The sequence below is a fragment of the Exophiala bonariae genome (genome assembly GCF_035927105.1).
Source record: "Exophiala bonariae strain CCFEE 5792 chromosome Unknown scaffold_7, whole genome shotgun sequence".
NCBI classification, from domain to species: Eukaryota; Fungi; Ascomycota; class Eurotiomycetes; order Chaetothyriales; family Herpotrichiellaceae; genus Exophiala; species Exophiala bonariae.
In genome coordinates this window covers 759,725-776,676 of record NW_027042482.1, presented here as the reverse complement: position 1 = coordinate 776,676, position 16,952 = coordinate 759,725, and the positions used below count along the sequence as shown (strand labels likewise).

The window sequence follows — 16,952 nt, the reverse complement described above, 5'->3', positions numbered from 1 at the left end:
TAGCGACAGAATGCTGGCTAGCTTCACCTCGCCTCGGGGTTCTCACCAAGCGAATGGTCAGAGGATCCTGCGGGGTGCAGAGGCAGACACCTGACAGGGCCTAACGGGCATGAGCCGGGTGAATCCCCACACGTGGACAGATCTTCTCCATCATCACGCGAGCCGACCTTTGGTTTTTGTCGGTAATTGATTTTTCAGATGATGGAGCAATGAGCATCCTACCTCCCTGTCGCGAGGTAACCAGGATTTCTCATCCAGGCTAATCATTCTGCTGGTTTAGTGGAACTATCACTAACGTGCGCCACAGTCTCTCGTGTCAAGCATACATGTTGTTTGTGACTGTGATATGGATGATGCTAACGGGTATGAAACTTGATATCTAAGTCACTTGCTGGAGCATTACGGCATCTCTACAGCACTGGGAATGTACACCGCTTGGCATCAGAAAGACCCCAACAAGTCACGTAGGACTGAAAGAAGCAAGAACGGGTGTCTAACTTGTAGGTGAGTATCAGCACCGCGGATGAATCCCTGAATGTCCAGGCCTAACGACATCTAAATAGACGACGGCGAGTACGTTGTAACCAGCAACGGCCACAATGCAGTCACTGTCTTCGTCTACGTCTCGACTGCATCTGGAGTACAACATCCAGCTCCACACCTCGATCAAACATCGACAACTTCACAAGCCCGACCAATAATGACCATGCTTCTAGCTCAACACAGTCGACGGGCTCTGGTATGGACACATTGGATGAGATCCCAACCTTGACGGTTTCAAATTCTCCGTTGCTACCTGCTGGTAACATGGGGCCGGCCGACCTTTTTGACTACGCGAGTTTCCTCTGGGATGATCCAACTTCACCATCGGGAGTAGACTTTTCCCTTGGCACTCGGAATCCGACTGGTGTACCAAACATCCTCGACTTGGACTCTAGGCTTCTGGTATCCAGCGCTCTTGCAAAGACGCCGCATCTGCCAGATGCCGGCCAGTTGATGGACCACTTTAAACAGTCCGATGCACCACCGATACTCGCACCGATCGAGACGCCACCGAGATGGAGTTTTATGAGAAACCATCTGGTAAATATGGCTTCGACATCTCAAATGGTCCACCAAGCAATTCTAGCATTCTCTTCATTGCAAACGCAACGTCAAAGTGATCGGCTTGAGTCAGACTTCAGTTCCTATTATGCTCAATGCCAAGAGGAAATCACCAAGTCGCTGGTTGAGCACAATGGCGAGGTTGAGGTGATGGGTGCCCGAGTGCAACACGTCCTGGCATCGCTATTCCTTCTCAGCTACATCGATGTGGGTGTAACTTGATCTATGACGGCATCTTGCTAACCAAAAGCCCAGCTCGTGGCGAACCGAACAGATTTTGCGCATGTCAACCTTCGAAAAGCTTTCATGATCGTTTCGAAATCAGAACAAGATAACTGGGACTTTGCAGGTAATTCCATCTCAACTCTCGATGTCCCATGTGACTAGCTGATGATTTTCTCAGAGAAGAGAATCGTGATATGGATCCGATTACTTGATGCACGAGCGGTGTCTGCGGGCGGAGAGGGCTTATTCCTTCGGGAAGAGGATGAGAGCCAAGAAACCAGCCGGAGCATGTCACCGGTCGAGAGAGACGCAGAAGCCATTCTTTTTGACTTGCTCTCTCAGCCACCACTCAGATTCTTCCAGAAAACCCAGTCATTCATGGGCAGGATCAGTAAGATTGATCTGTGGCACAGGAGTCGTGGCACCGTGTCGGACGAGACAGAGGTGATGGCCATTGCGGCCAAGATCCAATTGGACAATCAGAAGCTGTACCGACACAGGCACCCCTTTATGGATCTCGCGATCAATGGCAAGCTTGAGGCTCCGTTATTGGCGGAGAGTCTGGCGGAGCGTATCACGATGATTTCACGATTGGCGCTGGCGAACCATCATGCGACATTCATCCACCTCCACCGAGTAGCCTATCGCCATCTACCACGGACGGTGGAGGTGCTCAACGCGATGACCATGATCAGAAAGACGGCTCGTGATATGCTGGAGACTCAACGGCCCGACGATTCGTTGCCTGTCAACATGCTGTGGCCGTTATTGATGTGGGGCTCCGAGGAGGAAAACCATGAAGAGCGGACGTGGATCTTAACTACCATTCGTGGTATCTCCAAGTCTATCAGCAATGCGGGCCTTACTGCTGATGTCCTTCAAAGTGTCTGGAAGAGGCAGGATGAACTCGGACAAAGGGCGGATATCAGAACCGTCATGCATGCCACTTTTGATTCGTGCTTTGCCATCGTATAACTACATAGAGACTAATCTACCTGGATGCCCTGGCTATGAGCCAACTCTTTTCAACAACGTATTCTCAATAGCGGTGCACGGTGTCATCTTTTCCAGCAACCATGCTTTCTTCTTGTCGTCTCTGAACTTTGGATATGGTCTTCTGCAGTGCGACGAGCCTTCTGAGTAACCTCTCAGATGGGCAACAATCCATTTCGTGCCATTGATTCCAGCCCTCCCAAACCCGATCTCGGTTTTCGAAACCTCGATTTGAAGCTTGTTGGCCTCCTTACTCTTCCCTGCCAGCCAAAGCTCATACATCTCCAAACAAGCCTAGAGAGAAATTGTGAGCAACCTGAACACCACCACGATATCCTCCGAGAACATATCTCACCTTGGGGAAAAGATTCGCCAAACCAGTGATACAACCAGAACCTCCCACATCAAGAGCCGGCACGAGCCAATCACTCTGACCAGCCAACGCCCTGAACTCGCCCGTCTCGGACTCGTCCTGAAAGGCGCCGAACTTGGCACTTACCCTGGCGACCTTCGCAATCCCACCGCAAGTCAACTTCACACCGACGATATTCGGATGCTGGCCCAGCACATCCAGCATCTCACTGTTGACGTCCAGCCCACTCACGACGCCCGGGAAGTTGTAGATCACTATCGGAACGGGCGACTTATCGGCGACCTCCAGGAAAAACTCATTGATGGCGGCGTCGTCCAGCGCAAAGTGGAAGTAGCTGGGGACGAGCGTCAGGGCAAAATCCGCTCCGGCTGCCGCTGCCGCAACCGTATCTTTGATCACGGCGCGAGTGCAGCCGCCGTTGCAGCCCACCGTCACCGGTAAATCGGGCTTTCCAAGTGAACTGGCGATTTGACGTGTTCGGCGCACAAGTTCGTATTTCTCCTCGCTGGACAGTGCCGCAGCTGGTGCGTAGAACGTCAGCTAGGCTACTCTCCTAATACCGGTACATGTAGCGGTTTCTTACCTTCACCGTTGGTGCCAGCAATCACGACTAGATGTCATGTTAGCAGACATTTCTCATAAATCTGATGCTGGCACTTACTGCCGTGCAGACCAGCCTCGATTAGAAATTTCACGTGGCTTTCCTGTAGAGACCAGTCAATCGTCTGGGCATCATCGTCTTTGAACCACGTTAGCGATGGGACGTGGATCCCTGGTGGAAATGCTCGAGCCGGCTGGCGGGGTGCGAGTGAGCCCATTGTGAATTTCTCTGAATCAAATGGGTTGATGTATTTTTTTCGAATGTTAATAGTAATCAGTAACGAGTGTATGATCAAATGATGTGAGAATATGCAAATTCAACAAAACAAAGACTAAAACCTTTTCCCGCACGATTGCTCTTTGTAGCAGTTGGCATGGCCCCGGCTATCACGACTTCACAACGGAGCGATCCAATCGCCATGTCAAGGGCTGAGCGGCATTTGCAAGCCCCAATCGAAAACCGGAGCCTCCATCATCGAATGGGGTGAGATGGAGACTATCCTGGGGCAGAAATCTGGGATGGTCGGCTATTCTATCGCTTTCACCGAAAGCGGCAATACCGACGGTTGGAGATCATCCACCGGCTTACCGCCAGACGGGAATGAGCATTACGAAGTGGGAACAATATTAAGGACGTAAGATTTGCATGGGGTGGTGAATACCTCGATTACAAGAGAGCTTTCGTAGACTTGTGGTCTGTGGTATGATGTCTCTCCAGGCATTACTGCTTTAACTTCGCAGTAATTGTGATATTGGTATTCCAGTTTTTGGTTCCGCCTTTGTTGACGTGCGCTCAGAGTGGAGGCAGTCTCGGTCTCTCAAGCGATTGTCATTCTCGAGTCGGTTCCATAATGGTTTGTCCGTCTTGAGGTTCTTGCTTATGACCTAGGCACGAGCTGCGTCCTCACTGGCCACAGCCTCGTCCTCGTCAACGTCCATGGCTTCGTCTTCTTCTTCGTCTTCGTCGTCGTCGTCGTCGTCGTCATGATCATCATCACCATCATCTTCCTCATCTTTCCCCTCCTCCACTTCCTCGCCGTCATCGTCGTCATCTTCCTCCTCCTGAGTCTCCGCTGCAGGAGCACCACGATCGCGAGCAACAGCTGGCTTCTTGCCAGCCTTGCCACCCCTTCCTCCACCGGGAGCAGCGGGCACCACTGCCGACGCTCCACGGCTGTTGGTCTTGATCACAAGACCCGGGAGTTTCTCCCGTAGGCGGCTGACCTGCTTCACCACCGCCGACACTTGTATGCCCCTCGCTGCCGCGATGGCAGCCACGTCCAGCTGTAGACGACATGATTAGTAAAGTCGCGTAGAGATATGTAGGTACTACCAAAGACTTACCATGACCTCATCGCCGGTCAAGCGCAACGCATCTGCAAGCCACACGCTTGCCTTCTCGTCCGAAGACGAATTATTGCCGTTGGCCACTTGTTTGGGCGGCATATTGTCTGGTAGATTTGAATGTTATTGATCGATCTGGGCCTGCCTGTGGGCTGCAGGATTGTGATTGTGAGGAGTGTCGTGAGGACTTAAATACTATTTGCGTGGAGAAGTGAGACGAGTAGAGGTGACTTACCGACAAAAGATCAACGACTCGCGTCGCCGAGACACTAAAAAGCCCTCAGGGCATTCTAGAGAATGAACTAGAGGGGCGACATGGTGCGCCCCGTCCCCCAGGTCGATTGAGGCGCGCCGATCTAGCTCCCTGGTATGTCAGCCTTGTGTCCCTTGAACTGCATTTTGATATCACAACGTTCGTAAGTGTTAATTCGGGGAAATCATTTGCCTCGATCTGAGAGTGATCTTTCCTTGTTGATGTGCAAACATTCAGCAAAGGTCAGTATTCACAGGCTTTTGGCTCACTTGTAGACGACAGCGTCCTCAGACATGAGATCGAGATGAATGTTCCAATCAACCTGTGAGCTGTCATCTTCAGATTTGATCATTTGAATAGGCAAGATCGGCGTGGCAACGCTCTGAGTCACTTATCGACAACAGCGTTCTCGTACATGAGATCGGTTGCCAGCAGTGATCGACTCATGTGTCGACGACAGCGTCCTCACCCAGCAGATCGGAGGTTGGTGGTGTGCATATCCATCAAAGGGCCATCTTATTGGAATTTGTGCAATGGAAAGGGCAAGATCGGTGTCCAAAAAGGGTCAACTCACCCGTTGACGACCAGCGTCCGGCTACGTTCAATCGCTGGCGATTGATAGCCCCAAAAAGCAGGCTGTTGTTCTGCTCTGGAGCGCTAAAAGACAGGGTCAATGAACCTGAGGATAATGTTCTTGTTGTAGTGTCTTGACACACACACAACCAGGATGGTTGGTGGCTAAGCTAAGCGGCTTGTTCTGAGATCGAGAGATCAACTTCACAAGGTCGTCCGACGATTCATGAATGATAAAGGGTCAAAATCGCTTCGGTGGAGTATACGAGCAGGAAAAGTACTGCTTGGCATTGTCACCAGTTCGCCGTGGAGAACCTCATTCATGCTATTTCGCTTCTTATTCATACATCCCATTGTCCATCTCGGGTATTGATGGCAGCATGCCACCAGTTCCTCCGAACCCAGTGCCGTCATGGAACCCCAGGATCGTTTGTTACTTCCAGACATATCATCATAACAATGAATACATCTCACTGCTCCCTTTGATCGAACATCCATCGGGGATCACCCATGTCATCTTGGCAGCCATTCACGTGAATTGGGACCCTAATAACCTCACTTTGAACGACGATTCACCAGAGCATGAGAAGTACACGCAACTGTGGGACGAAGTACTTGTGCTCCAGGACTCAGGGATTAAAGTCCTTGGTATGCTAGGAGGTGCAGCCAAGGGGTCATTCGCGCGACTTGACTACAGCGAGTCACGCACTGATGTGCCGATAGCTCGCTTCGAGGCGTACTATGCTCCGTTGCGAGATATGATCCGGAGGTACAGTCTCGACGGGCTCGATCTGGATGTGGAGGAGGAGACGTCTCTCGTGGGCATTATTCACCTCATCGATAGGCTCAGAGCGGACTTTGGAAACGACTTTATCATCACCCTGGCACCAGTAGCTACTGCCCTAATGGCTGGACGGCGGCACCTCTCAGGCTTTGATTACCGCCTACTGGAAGAGGCCAGAGGCAGCAGTATTGCGTGGTACAATGCACAGTTCTACAATGGCTGGGGCGGATTGCACAACACGGACGCCTACGACGAGATCATCCGCAATGGATGGCCTGCACAGAAAGTGGTTGCAGGCATGCTCACGCATCCCAAGCATGGAGGGAGTGGGTACGTTCCGCTCGAACTCACTGCGGCGGTCATGAGTCTTCTGGTGGAGAAGTATCCACATTTTGGAGGTGTCATGGGCTGGGAATATTGGGATGCGCTGCCACAAGAGGAGAACTGTTGGATGTGGCCTTTTTGCATGTCTCTGTGTCTTGGTATGAAGAAACTTAGAGATGCAGCTTTGATCGTGCGGATGGGAAGAAGCTTGGCCAACATCAACGTTAGATAGATCGGCTAGAGATGTGAATGAGCTACGACATAGAACCTCACAACAGGACAATCCTCCACGAAATTTTGAGGTATTCTGTGAACAAGTCGTCTCACGCGCACTCATGAGACTGTGTTATAAAAACTGGTTGCTGAACCTCAGTTCCAGATCTTGAGTAAGCCTTCGAAAAAGATGTAAGTTTCATTGATGGACCCTGCCTATTGCCCCAACTCCAACGCTATCTAGTTTACGTACTGCTAGTTCCTTATTTCACATACAATCTGGTATTATTAGTGCCATAGAAAGGTACCGGAAAAGCAATCTGGTCATGACACCATCCTCCATCACCTGACATCCAAAGGCAGCAGAGGGATGCGGAATCGGTTCATGGGTGCAGCAGCCGCAGGTGCATACGAGTCTGCACCACTCGAGTAAGTGCTATCTGGCTGCCTGCCATTAAGAATCGGAGCGGGGGCAAGCCTCAACGCACGAAGTCCATGATCTGCGCCTTCACCAGATCTAGATGAGGATGGTGAGCTCGGTTTTGTCTGAGCTCTCACAAGCATGTCGTTTTGCTGTTGCATTTTGATCAACAGCTGGTCATTCATATGGACTGAGGCCATTTCTGTAGAACTAAGGGAGTCCTGTGCAAGCAACGCCTGTGCCGTTGGACTGAATGAAGTGGGCGGCTGAGCTACCGCTTGTTTTCTGGGTGAAGAAGCAGATGTCTTCCGTCGTGCTAATGATTGCACGACTGGCCCAGGCCCATTCAGACCAGATTCAGACGCGGCTCCTCCACCAATTTGCCGACGGTTTCTCGTGTCTGAATCTGATCGCGTTCGGGACTGAGATCGTGATCGATTTGCGAGTTCCAGCGGCAAGGGCATCGCCGAGTTGGACGTAATTGAGGGAGAACGTGACAGCAAACCGGGTCTTCCCACAAACGACATGTGGCTTTGAGCGCTTGGAGCTGGATTCATTGGCAGACCACTGACGCTTGATATTGAGCCATTAGTTCCACGTCGAACGAGTCGTCGGCCACTATCTGCCGCTGCTGGACTTCTGGTTCTCGAATGCGACCGCGTACTTGTAGAGGAGTTCGTGAGTATGTGTCGAGTAGCAAGGGAATCATCTCTGCGGTGATGCAGCGCGGCCTTTAAAGACCTCTCATCTGTGTCCGGGATTGGTGGGACAGGGCGTTGATCACGAGTTCCATGGGTACCATATGCTGCCATGATATGTGCATAGCTGAGGTTTGATGGCAATTGACTGAGTCGTTTGATCGACTGCACATTGGAGCTCATGAATTTTGACATAGAATGAAGAGCGCTATGTGCTTCATGAACTTCGTATGATGATGGTCCTTTCGAGTTTGGCACAGCCCTTGCCGTGTGTGAGTGAGCAAGGGTACGTCTGCCTCTGCTTGCATCAGCTTCGGACCTTGCTGATGCAGCCAGTGTCGACTGAGCATGACCATCAAGTGTGTTCTTGGCTTGTGAGACAACTTGGGCAAAGAGAATGTCTTGATCCACATGTCTCGTTGCTCGGAATGGTTTGTCACCAGCTTTTAAACCAGTAAATGCCGTTCCCTGGCTTAGGATGAAGAATGAACCGTCTCTGATCTTGCGCCTGAGGACGTTCCATCTGGTCCTAGCAGGATTCTTCTCGATCTCAGGTCGGTAGATAGATTCTCTTGCAAGTCTTGAGTAAAAAGTTTCGAGGCGCTGCGCCACACGCTCAAGAACCGAAAGTAGATAACTGCTAATGCTGACCAGACGCTGTTTATCATGGCCTGAACCGGAGTCCATAGTCTCGACAACAGTGAATGCGTCCATCCCAAGGCAGATGTCTTCGCGAATCTCCTCGAGAAACCGGACGTCCAACTCGGTCACAGCCTGGGAGTATCTTAGGATACCATTTTCTTGGAATTGAGCATTCTGACTGTTGCACACGAATTGGCCAATTTGTGCAATCTCGTTTGCTGCTGTTGCAGAATCGGAAGATGCCTGCGCTCGAGTGATGGTGCCAATGACATCGGAGACGCGAGTCTCAGGTGTACCGGAGCTGACCAACGCAAAGGTCAATTTGAGATACAATTCCTGGAGTTTAGCTCCAAATAGTGTTGAGAAACCATTTTGCATCAGTCTGGACTGAAACTGATAGAACTTTCGAACGCCGCCCATATTGAACAAGTCGCCTTGGAACCACGTCCGGGCATCCTGCTGGATGTAGTTGACCTCGAAGTACAAAGTGGTGAGGCTTTCAACGCAATTGCGGAGATATTGATACCAAAGATCGTAGAGGCCGCTGATCTCATTTGAACGGAACTCTGGCTTCGATGCCAAGTGGCCAATAAAGTACTTGGACAACAAGCTCGTAACCTCAGGGTTCGAAGTATGTGCAACATCATCAAACGTCTTTGAAGCATCGAGGCCGCCACTCGCTTGGGCGATCAAAGTGCCACCGGGGTGCATGGGCAGAAAATCCGTGATATCATAGACACTACCGTGAACACCGATCCACATTCGAGATCCTTTGCGATGCCCAGTGTTCAGAGATAATTTGGAAATTGGTATCCGGGGCGTTGAATAGCTCACAGGCTTTGGAGTCATGAAGATGTCAAGCATAAATCGTCTTTCAGCAAAAGCCTTTGCGACCAAGCTGTCTGCTGTTTCTTTGGTGGAAGCCCAATTCTGGTAGATCGCTTGGCGAATTCCTGACATGATGGTTTCATACATTGCAAGTGATCCGCAAATGTATAAATGACCTCCAAGACCTCCTTGGCTTTTCGAGACGACAATGTCACAAACAGTGCGTCCTTGCTCGATAATCGTAGTGTCGAGATATCGGGGACTCATCTGCTTTTCGATCAGATCTCTTGACATAGGGTCATAGACTAAGCCATTGGTGTCCCTAGAAAATGCCGTGTGCAACTCCATTTGGCCATTGCGGACAAAGTCACGGAGTTCATGCTCGTAGGAGAAGCGATCGCGTGATTGAACTCCGAGGAATAGTATATTTCTTCCAACGCTGGTCTGCGCGCGAGACTGCCAAAAAGAACGGAACGGTGCAATGCCTGAACCACCAGCAAACATTGCAATAGGTCCTGACATTGTCGCGGGGAGCTCAAAATTGAGTGGACGGCAGACACCAATGAGATATTCCTCATCGTCGAACATTTCTTCCGAATATGCTGGATCAGGATTGAGGCAACCGCTACTAACACCGTATCGTTGGTTCGAAGATGATCCCATATCCAAGACCTTTGCCACTTTGTATTCACTTCTTGCAACAGTCAGATCGACTGTACTTGGCAGTAACTCATTTGAATAGTTGGAGATACTGTATGTCCGTGGAGTTTCGACGGGAATCAACTTGGGTAACCATGACAAGTCATTGAGATCAAAAGCCTTGTCCCATAGCGCTGGAGAAACTTCAGATACGGCAAGTTGAAGAACATCTCCGATGGTACCCTGCACAGGCCACATTTCAGAGCTCAGCAACTTCACCAGAGTTGATGATGAGGCACGGAGCGCGATATGGAAGGCCATGATGAGGTCCTTAGTGAGAGGTGCAAGATGGCCTCGTCGGAGAACATCCTGAACCGTCACGATGGCTTCTCCATCCGATTTGTTGACAGCTTTGATATGCTTGGAAAATCGATGCCAGTCTGGCGTGTGTGCCACTGGTACAGTTTTCTGGAGAAACTCATCCAGGCCCAGGGCCGCTGTGACCTTGTTGACTTCTGTCCAGCTGTTCATAGGCATGACCGCAAGGCGGTCACCTGGTTGAAATGTGATTCCAGTATCTTCGAGACCAAAGGTTACCATGCCAGTCAATCGAGCTGGGTCGTTGTCAATTGACGAGCGGGAGAGGATGCGTGCTTTGAACCTGCACTCTTCGAAAGTTCCTCGAAGTTCTTGGGGCTGCAGATTAATCTTGCCGCGGAACGGTTCGAGTCGTTCTCTCATGGAGTCAGAAAGGCTCTTGTGAACCTCTTCCCAGGGACGCCCAGCACTGTCACCAGAACCTGCATTCCCGTTCGTCTCACTCCTGCCCGTTTTGGCAACAACTTCAAGAAAGCCGTATACCTTGTACCTGAGAGACAGTTAGTCCCATTGATATGTGAGATTGGAAAAGAATACTTGCCGATGTGTTCCCATCCAGCCTTTTTCTGAGATATAAGCTTCTAAGATACCCTCCATAACCCCCATCAATCTGGGATCACCAGATTCTTTGACAAATGCCGGGACTTGGTAGTGATACTCAATTGAGGCAATGAAAGCTCGAATGTTGAGAGGCAACCAAGCGCGAAGATGCAAGGCCTCCTTACCCAAGAATGTATCATATTTAGTCCGTCCAATGAAAGCGTCCATGAGTAGGAACACCGGTAATGCGAGTCCAGACAATGCAGGCACTCGCTTGGAGAGCGGTGCAGAGAATTTGGCATATCGTTGGCCCCACTACATGGACTTGTTAGTCGAATCACTCTCCCGCTATTTCGTCTTCATCTTACCTCTACGGGGTTGGCAAAGTTTTCTCCAGAATGGGGATTGACACTGATTTTGTGGAAGACGTGGGCGAATCTGTCGACAATCGTCTTAAGCTTGATGAGCTCTCGAAGGAGCCCTTCCTTATCCCTTAGCATGACTCTTTCTTGACATCGAGTCATGGTCTCGACACCATTCACAAAACAGCCATGTGTCTCGGCCATGCACAATAAGAACATTGCTTCCCCTCGATCATTGAAAACCTGTTAACAAGGTCAGCTACCCGGCAGCATAGCGTAGACTCGAGCACAACTGACCGGCCATCTGAGATCCATGTTCTCACAGCGGGCAACATAAGGGTTGATGCTCGTTGGATCACGAAGCTTGAAGTTGTAGACAGACACGTCATACTGGGTCAAATGGGGTAAGATACGGCCCATTCGTGTGCATATCTGCCGTAATGGAATCGCTATGTTCCTTGGGATTGCTTTTGTCTCCTCTTCTTCGTCGGCTTCACCCGCAATGTTTCGAAAGGTTTCTGGTGGAGCAGAAACACTGATGCCTTCATGGCCATCGTTCATCTCTTCATAACGATAAACACTGGCGAGTATGCCGAGGCAGACTGTTGCAGCCCACAAAGCGGCATCGGGAATCACGTCTGGCGTACCGAACACCATTGGCAATTGAAGGATTGATTCACGCATTTTCCCTCGGGCAACAACCGCAGGCATGCGTTCGCAGAGATCTGACCACACCCTTCCTGGAGATATTGCAAGTGCGGCTGGTGCCGCGGATGGATCTGGAGGACAGAAGCCATGAGTGCTTGATAGATATCCATCTCGCCAACCAGTCCGAGGACCCAACTCCATAGCTCGATTGAGTACTTGTCGAGCAGGGGCTCCAAGGGCAGAAGCCAGTACATCAAGGTCTCGAGGGTTTAGATGGTCGGCATTGGCGAGTCCATTTGTTACAGACCGGGGAGGGGGTTCGGGGATGAGTAGCTCTGTAATGGTTTTTCTTTCTTGGTCTACCAAGTCGTCCACTGTCTTGCCATCTAACGGTGTCTTTCTCAATTAGCTCAAGGTCATATAGAGGGTTTTGTGATGCACGTACACCAGAAGGTGAATAGTGAGACTGGGATGACATTTGGTATGCGGCGAAAGCACAGCCTCGAGGCCCAGTTCTCTGACCACCAGCAGCACATGTTGAGTGAGGTCCACCCTTGTGTCCACTGACTGGGCAAGATCTTTCCGACATCTTGATAATTCGATTCTTCTTTAAAAACGTAACGCTAGACAATCGAGATTAATGCAAATTGGGTATCAAAATCTAGAGAATCAAAAGGTAATGCAGGATCAAAGGCCTCAAGTGTACCAGCACCCCAGCAAAAGAGCCCAGCTCCAACGAACAGAAATGAGAGGGGAAAAGTTCAATTTGTGAATATCGACCGACTTTGGAGAAGGCCATTTCTCATGAGTATCGACACAAACCTATATATTGGTACCCCTTAGTCCACAACAGGTCCCCATCATGAAATACGATCTGGGAGAAGTTGAGCGTTGGACATCGTCCAACCCTGGCCACTCGTTACGTGATAGTTTGCTCTAAGTGGAGGCCAGGGTGCGATCATAACCCGACATTGAGGTTGTACTGGACAAACTTGGACGCAGAAGCGTTGGCCAAGCATGTGCCCAGGCTCAAGACAGGACAATCTCTAACACAAGGCTGCGGCCAAGACGATGAGGAGGTGGGTACAAGGAATTCAATCGCCCTCTGAAGGGGCTACCGAACGATCCACAGAGACAGAGGGATCCTTGAGCCAGTGCAAAGAGAAGCTGAGGAAACGAACCACAATGACGGGGAAGTACAACCGGAGGTCCTCCGTGTTTTCCGCACGGTCTCTAAACCCAAAAGTGACAACGGTAGGAAAAAACGGTCGAGATCGTGCTTGAACGAAGCCGATCAGGCGCATCGCTTTCACCCAAGGAATATTTAGATGGGGAAGATCGGGGGTCGAACGAGCTCGGCGGCGTGACGACCAGTCACATTAAGCCTCGTGGCTAGATGCGGCTAGGAGACGTGTATCAGACCCGCCAAGGTGTGAGAGGTTGTAATAGCCCCTTGTCGCCCGCATTAAACGCGCGTTTTAGAACATGACTCCTTTTATGGTGTGATGAAAACAATAGGGAGAGTGTTGCTATGATTGGCGTAACTACCGGTTACTCCTTACCAGTTATTCAGCATTTCTCGTGGCGTTGAGGTTCATGGAAGTTCTAACCTACCTAGTAATTTGTCGGTATCAAGCCTTTGCCTCTCGGCTGACGGAAGCATGAGGCCGACGTGGAATCTTCCCCAAAACGCGGCCACCAAAAGGACGACTTAGACCCAACGCACTGCTTCTTCGTTTGCGTGGAAGCTGGTTTTATAAGCCAAGCGTACGAGTGGTTCAATGGAGTACGAGTAGTAGTAACATTGTCCAACTCCTCATTGGGTTGTCAACTGCTTTGTGAATTGCATATGAATAGGAGGGCCGCCCCAGTACCCACGAATTCCAGGGCGGAACTCCGCCTAGAAAGACCCTCGAGCCTCAGCCCGGAGTGCGCACGGACGGCCGAGAGCAACTCCCGGGGCTTCCCTAGCCCCCAAGCCTGGCCCCAGGGGCCCCAAACTACGCCGCGCCTGGGTGTAACGTGCTAGATACCTGTAATTTTTGTGTGACGCCGGCCTCGATGCCCAGAACCGCGGAGAGGGTCAGTACAACTGTCGCATATATTGCCACTTAATCTGAATGTCCATGTTGACATTTTATGATCGCCGATGAATCATGCCCGGAGAAGCAAAAAAAGCTTAGGGAACTACCTAGCCTGCGAGTCCGCAGGCCATGTTGCTATCAAACAGTGCATTCTCATTCAGTCTCAGCACAAGGTCTACAATTGCATAACACGACTTGTCACTGACGACCGATAGCAATGAATAAGAATAGTCCACAAGGCTGTAAATCAGGTGAGAAGGCTGCCTAGGCTGCCTCGCCTTCGCGCTACGTCATTTTTGGTAGTTTGTGACGTTTGCCATGTTTGTTCGCCGCATCACACTGCAACTCCAATCACCTTCACCTTCCAGCTTGCTGTAGCCAACTTTTGGTAGGGATGTAACCAGGATATATAGCTCACTGCTCTGGCAGTGAGTACTCTTTCCGTGCAAATTCACCATGTCATCGACAACCCAGCATATCGTGGGCGTCAGCTCCACCATCGCGAGGCTCTCGGCCTATGCATTCTTGAGATGGGTAAGTGGCTTTGCATGTGGGCGTGAGGTTATGCTAACTAATCTCAGATCCCGGGCCATCATTTCCCTCCGATCATCATTTCGTCTATCCTGATCTACCTCATCTGCATATTTGGTAGCAATCCCGAGGCTTTCGGTAGACACCGTCCAACTCTACATGAAGCATTTCCGAGACTCTTCCCGCACCCCCAACCAGAGGATGAAGCAGTGATAGAGACTGAAGACCCCGAGGACCATGCAGAGCCCGCATTCTACGAAGATGAGAAGTCGTTTTTCAAGATTTTCGTCTTTGGAATTCCGAAATGGAAAGATCCACAATGGAGTTATTTCACGATTGGTGTGAATATCTTACTGGCCCTTTTCACACTGGACCTCGTATTTCGAGGCCCGTTGTTATATCCTTCAACAGATCTCACCTTCAGCCGACTTGGATATGTGGATTCCACCTCGGCCAAAGTCTTGATCAGGGAGCCCAATGCAGCTCAATTGCCTATCTATGTCTATATTTCGCCAGCCGACAAGGCTACCTGGACGACAACAGACACAATCTACTACCTCGGAGACGACACCGATTTCACCTATCCCATCACGTTCACCGGACTCCAGCCATCGAAGAAGTACATTTATTCATTATCGAATGATTTGTCAGGCACTTTCACTACCACTGCAGCATCTTACTCCGAAGCCGCGAAGAGCCTAACATTCCTGACCTCGTCTTGCATCAAAGCAAATTTTCCGTACAAGGCAAGGGCTCATGCACTCACCATCCACGGTTTCCAATATCTATCCAAGGTCATTCAGACTCTGCCATCTCCACCAAGCTTCATGCTCTTTTTGGGCGATTTCATTTACGTGGACGTTCCACTTCGTCTATCTTCCTCGCTTAGGCATTATCGATCCGAATATCGACGTGTGTATGCTTCACCTTCGTGGTCATTGCCCGGACTGAGCACCATCCCTTGGTTGCACACCCTTGATGATCACGAAATTGCAAACGACTGGTCAGGTGGAAATGATACGGACCCTTTTCCAGCAGCATCAGATCCGTTCATCCAATACCACGTCTCAGTGAATCCACCATTGCCAAAAGGCTCAGCCAGCGGTCCAGAGACAAACACAACCTACTTTCAGTTCACTAATGGGCCAGCATCATTTTTCATGCTCGACACAAGACGATATCGGACGGACCCAGAACCAACCCCATTGAAGTCGAAGTCCTTCTTCGGCTTGTCCCGTGGTCTGGAAGAACCTGTTCCTGAAGTACCAGTGACCAACCATTCCATGCTTGGCCCCGTCCAACTGGAGTCCTTACTTCACTATCTCTCCAGCCCGGAGCCACCACACGTGTATTGGAAGATCATAGCCTCATCAGTCCCGTTCACCAAGAACTGGCGCTTCGGTACTCCTGACACATGGGGCGGGTTTCTCCAAGAACGCTCCAAGATCCTAGCCGCAATGCACAAAGCCGAGCGCGAACTCGGCGTGCGAGTTGTGATCCTCTCAGGCGACCGCCACGAATTCGCGGCCATCCGCTTCCCACCACCGATCGCTGACTTTTCCTCAACTGCCCTTCCATCCCTAGACAAAAGAAACAAGATCAAGGCCCCCCAAGAACAACAGAGTCCCCTCATTTTAACCCACTCCACCACGACCCAAACAACAACAGTTTACGACCGCACGGAATCCTCCGGCCCACACGAATTCTCCGTCGGGCCGCTGAGCATGTTCTACCTCCCGTTTCGCACGTTCAAGCAGATCGACGAGGAAGACGTCGCGATCAAGTACCTACCGGACGGGAACAGCAAAGTCGGGCTCATCGACATCACGCCGCTAATGGGCGAGGTGCACAAGAAAAAAAGCATGCTGAAGTATTCCCTGTTCATCGACGGCAAGCTGCAGTGGGAGTACAGCTTGACCAGCCCGGCGGCTGATGGCGATGTCGTTGGCAAGAGGGGTGCTAGATGGTGGCTGTGGAGTTAGTTGATCCATTGGCGATGCTCGCTGCGTCTTTTTCTCAATTGCGGCGAAACAAGCCAGAGCTCAAATTGATCTGGGAAATCGGCGTGCAACACGCTGCCGTACAAGGCTGTGATACCCCAGAGAGGAGCCATATGCCGGCGACTAAATAGCTATGTAGCAAAATGAGAGCCCTTCAGATTTGGGGGATACGCATGAACGCCGATCCGCACGAGAAAACACTCCCTTCCTTCTCCGGAACTTATTACATTTCCCCCCCTCGCCCCCATCCTGAGTATGAAAGCTCGCTACTAGCGGTTATTTAGTGCCCGTCGGGGCGGGGCCTCCTAAAGCAATCGACTGCTTGCTGTGGCAACTGAGCGTTACGGTGGGCTGCCAACAACAGCCAACCTGCTTTGACCTCCATAGTTCCACCT

At 50.8% G+C, this 16,952-nt stretch overlaps 6 protein-coding genes across 6 annotated transcripts; 3 read left to right on the top strand and 3 right to left on the bottom strand.

The window, feature by feature from the left end:
* Positions 1-424: 424 nt before the first annotated feature.
* Positions 425-2,304, top strand: LTR84_012289 (uncharacterized protein; the record flags this gene model as incomplete). Its single annotated transcript, XM_064855813.1, has 5 exons — positions 425-500; positions 564-573; positions 654-1,311; positions 1,360-1,453; positions 1,508-2,304. The coding sequence occupies 5 exons, from the start codon at positions 425-427 to the stop codon at positions 2,302-2,304; spliced, it is 1,635 nt and encodes a 544-aa protein (XP_064708473.1).
* Positions 2,305-2,337: 33 nt separating this feature from the next.
* On the bottom strand, positions 2,338-3,513 carry LTR84_012288 (uncharacterized protein; the record flags this gene model as incomplete). Its single annotated transcript, XM_064855812.1, has 4 exons — positions 2,338-2,616; positions 2,678-3,216; positions 3,279-3,305; positions 3,357-3,513. The coding sequence occupies 4 exons, from the start codon at positions 3,511-3,513 to the stop codon at positions 2,338-2,340; spliced, it is 1,002 nt and encodes a 333-aa protein (XP_064708472.1).
* A 667-nt stretch (positions 3,514-4,180) lies between these two features.
* On the bottom strand, positions 4,181-4,741 carry LTR84_012287 (uncharacterized protein; the record flags this gene model as incomplete). The annotated part of the gene is made up of 2 exons (XM_064855811.1): positions 4,181-4,579; positions 4,640-4,741. The coding sequence occupies 2 exons, from the start codon at positions 4,739-4,741 to the stop codon at positions 4,181-4,183; spliced, it is 501 nt and encodes a 166-aa protein (XP_064708471.1).
* A 1,104-nt stretch (positions 4,742-5,845) lies between these two features.
* LTR84_012286 (uncharacterized protein) lies at positions 5,846-6,805 on the top strand (the record flags this gene model as incomplete). Its single annotated transcript, XM_064855810.1, has 1 exon — positions 5,846-6,805. One exon carries the CDS (start codon positions 5,846-5,848, stop codon positions 6,803-6,805), a length of 960 nt encoding a protein of 319 aa, XP_064708470.1.
* Positions 6,806-7,128: 323 nt separating this feature from the next.
* On the bottom strand, positions 7,129-12,531 carry LTR84_012285 (uncharacterized protein; the record flags this gene model as incomplete). The annotated part of the gene is made up of 5 exons (XM_064855809.1): positions 7,129-10,875; positions 10,930-11,247; positions 11,301-11,537; positions 11,592-12,338; positions 12,388-12,531. 5 exons carry the CDS (start codon positions 12,529-12,531, stop codon positions 7,129-7,131), a joined length of 5,193 nt encoding a protein of 1,730 aa, XP_064708469.1.
* A 1,951-nt stretch (positions 12,532-14,482) lies between these two features.
* Positions 14,483-16,539, top strand: LTR84_012284 (uncharacterized protein; the record flags this gene model as incomplete). The annotated part of the gene is made up of 2 exons (XM_064855808.1): positions 14,483-14,560; positions 14,608-16,539. The coding sequence occupies 2 exons, from the start codon at positions 14,483-14,485 to the stop codon at positions 16,537-16,539; spliced, it is 2,010 nt and encodes a 669-aa protein (XP_064708468.1).
* Between the last annotated feature and the right edge of the window lie 413 nt (positions 16,540-16,952).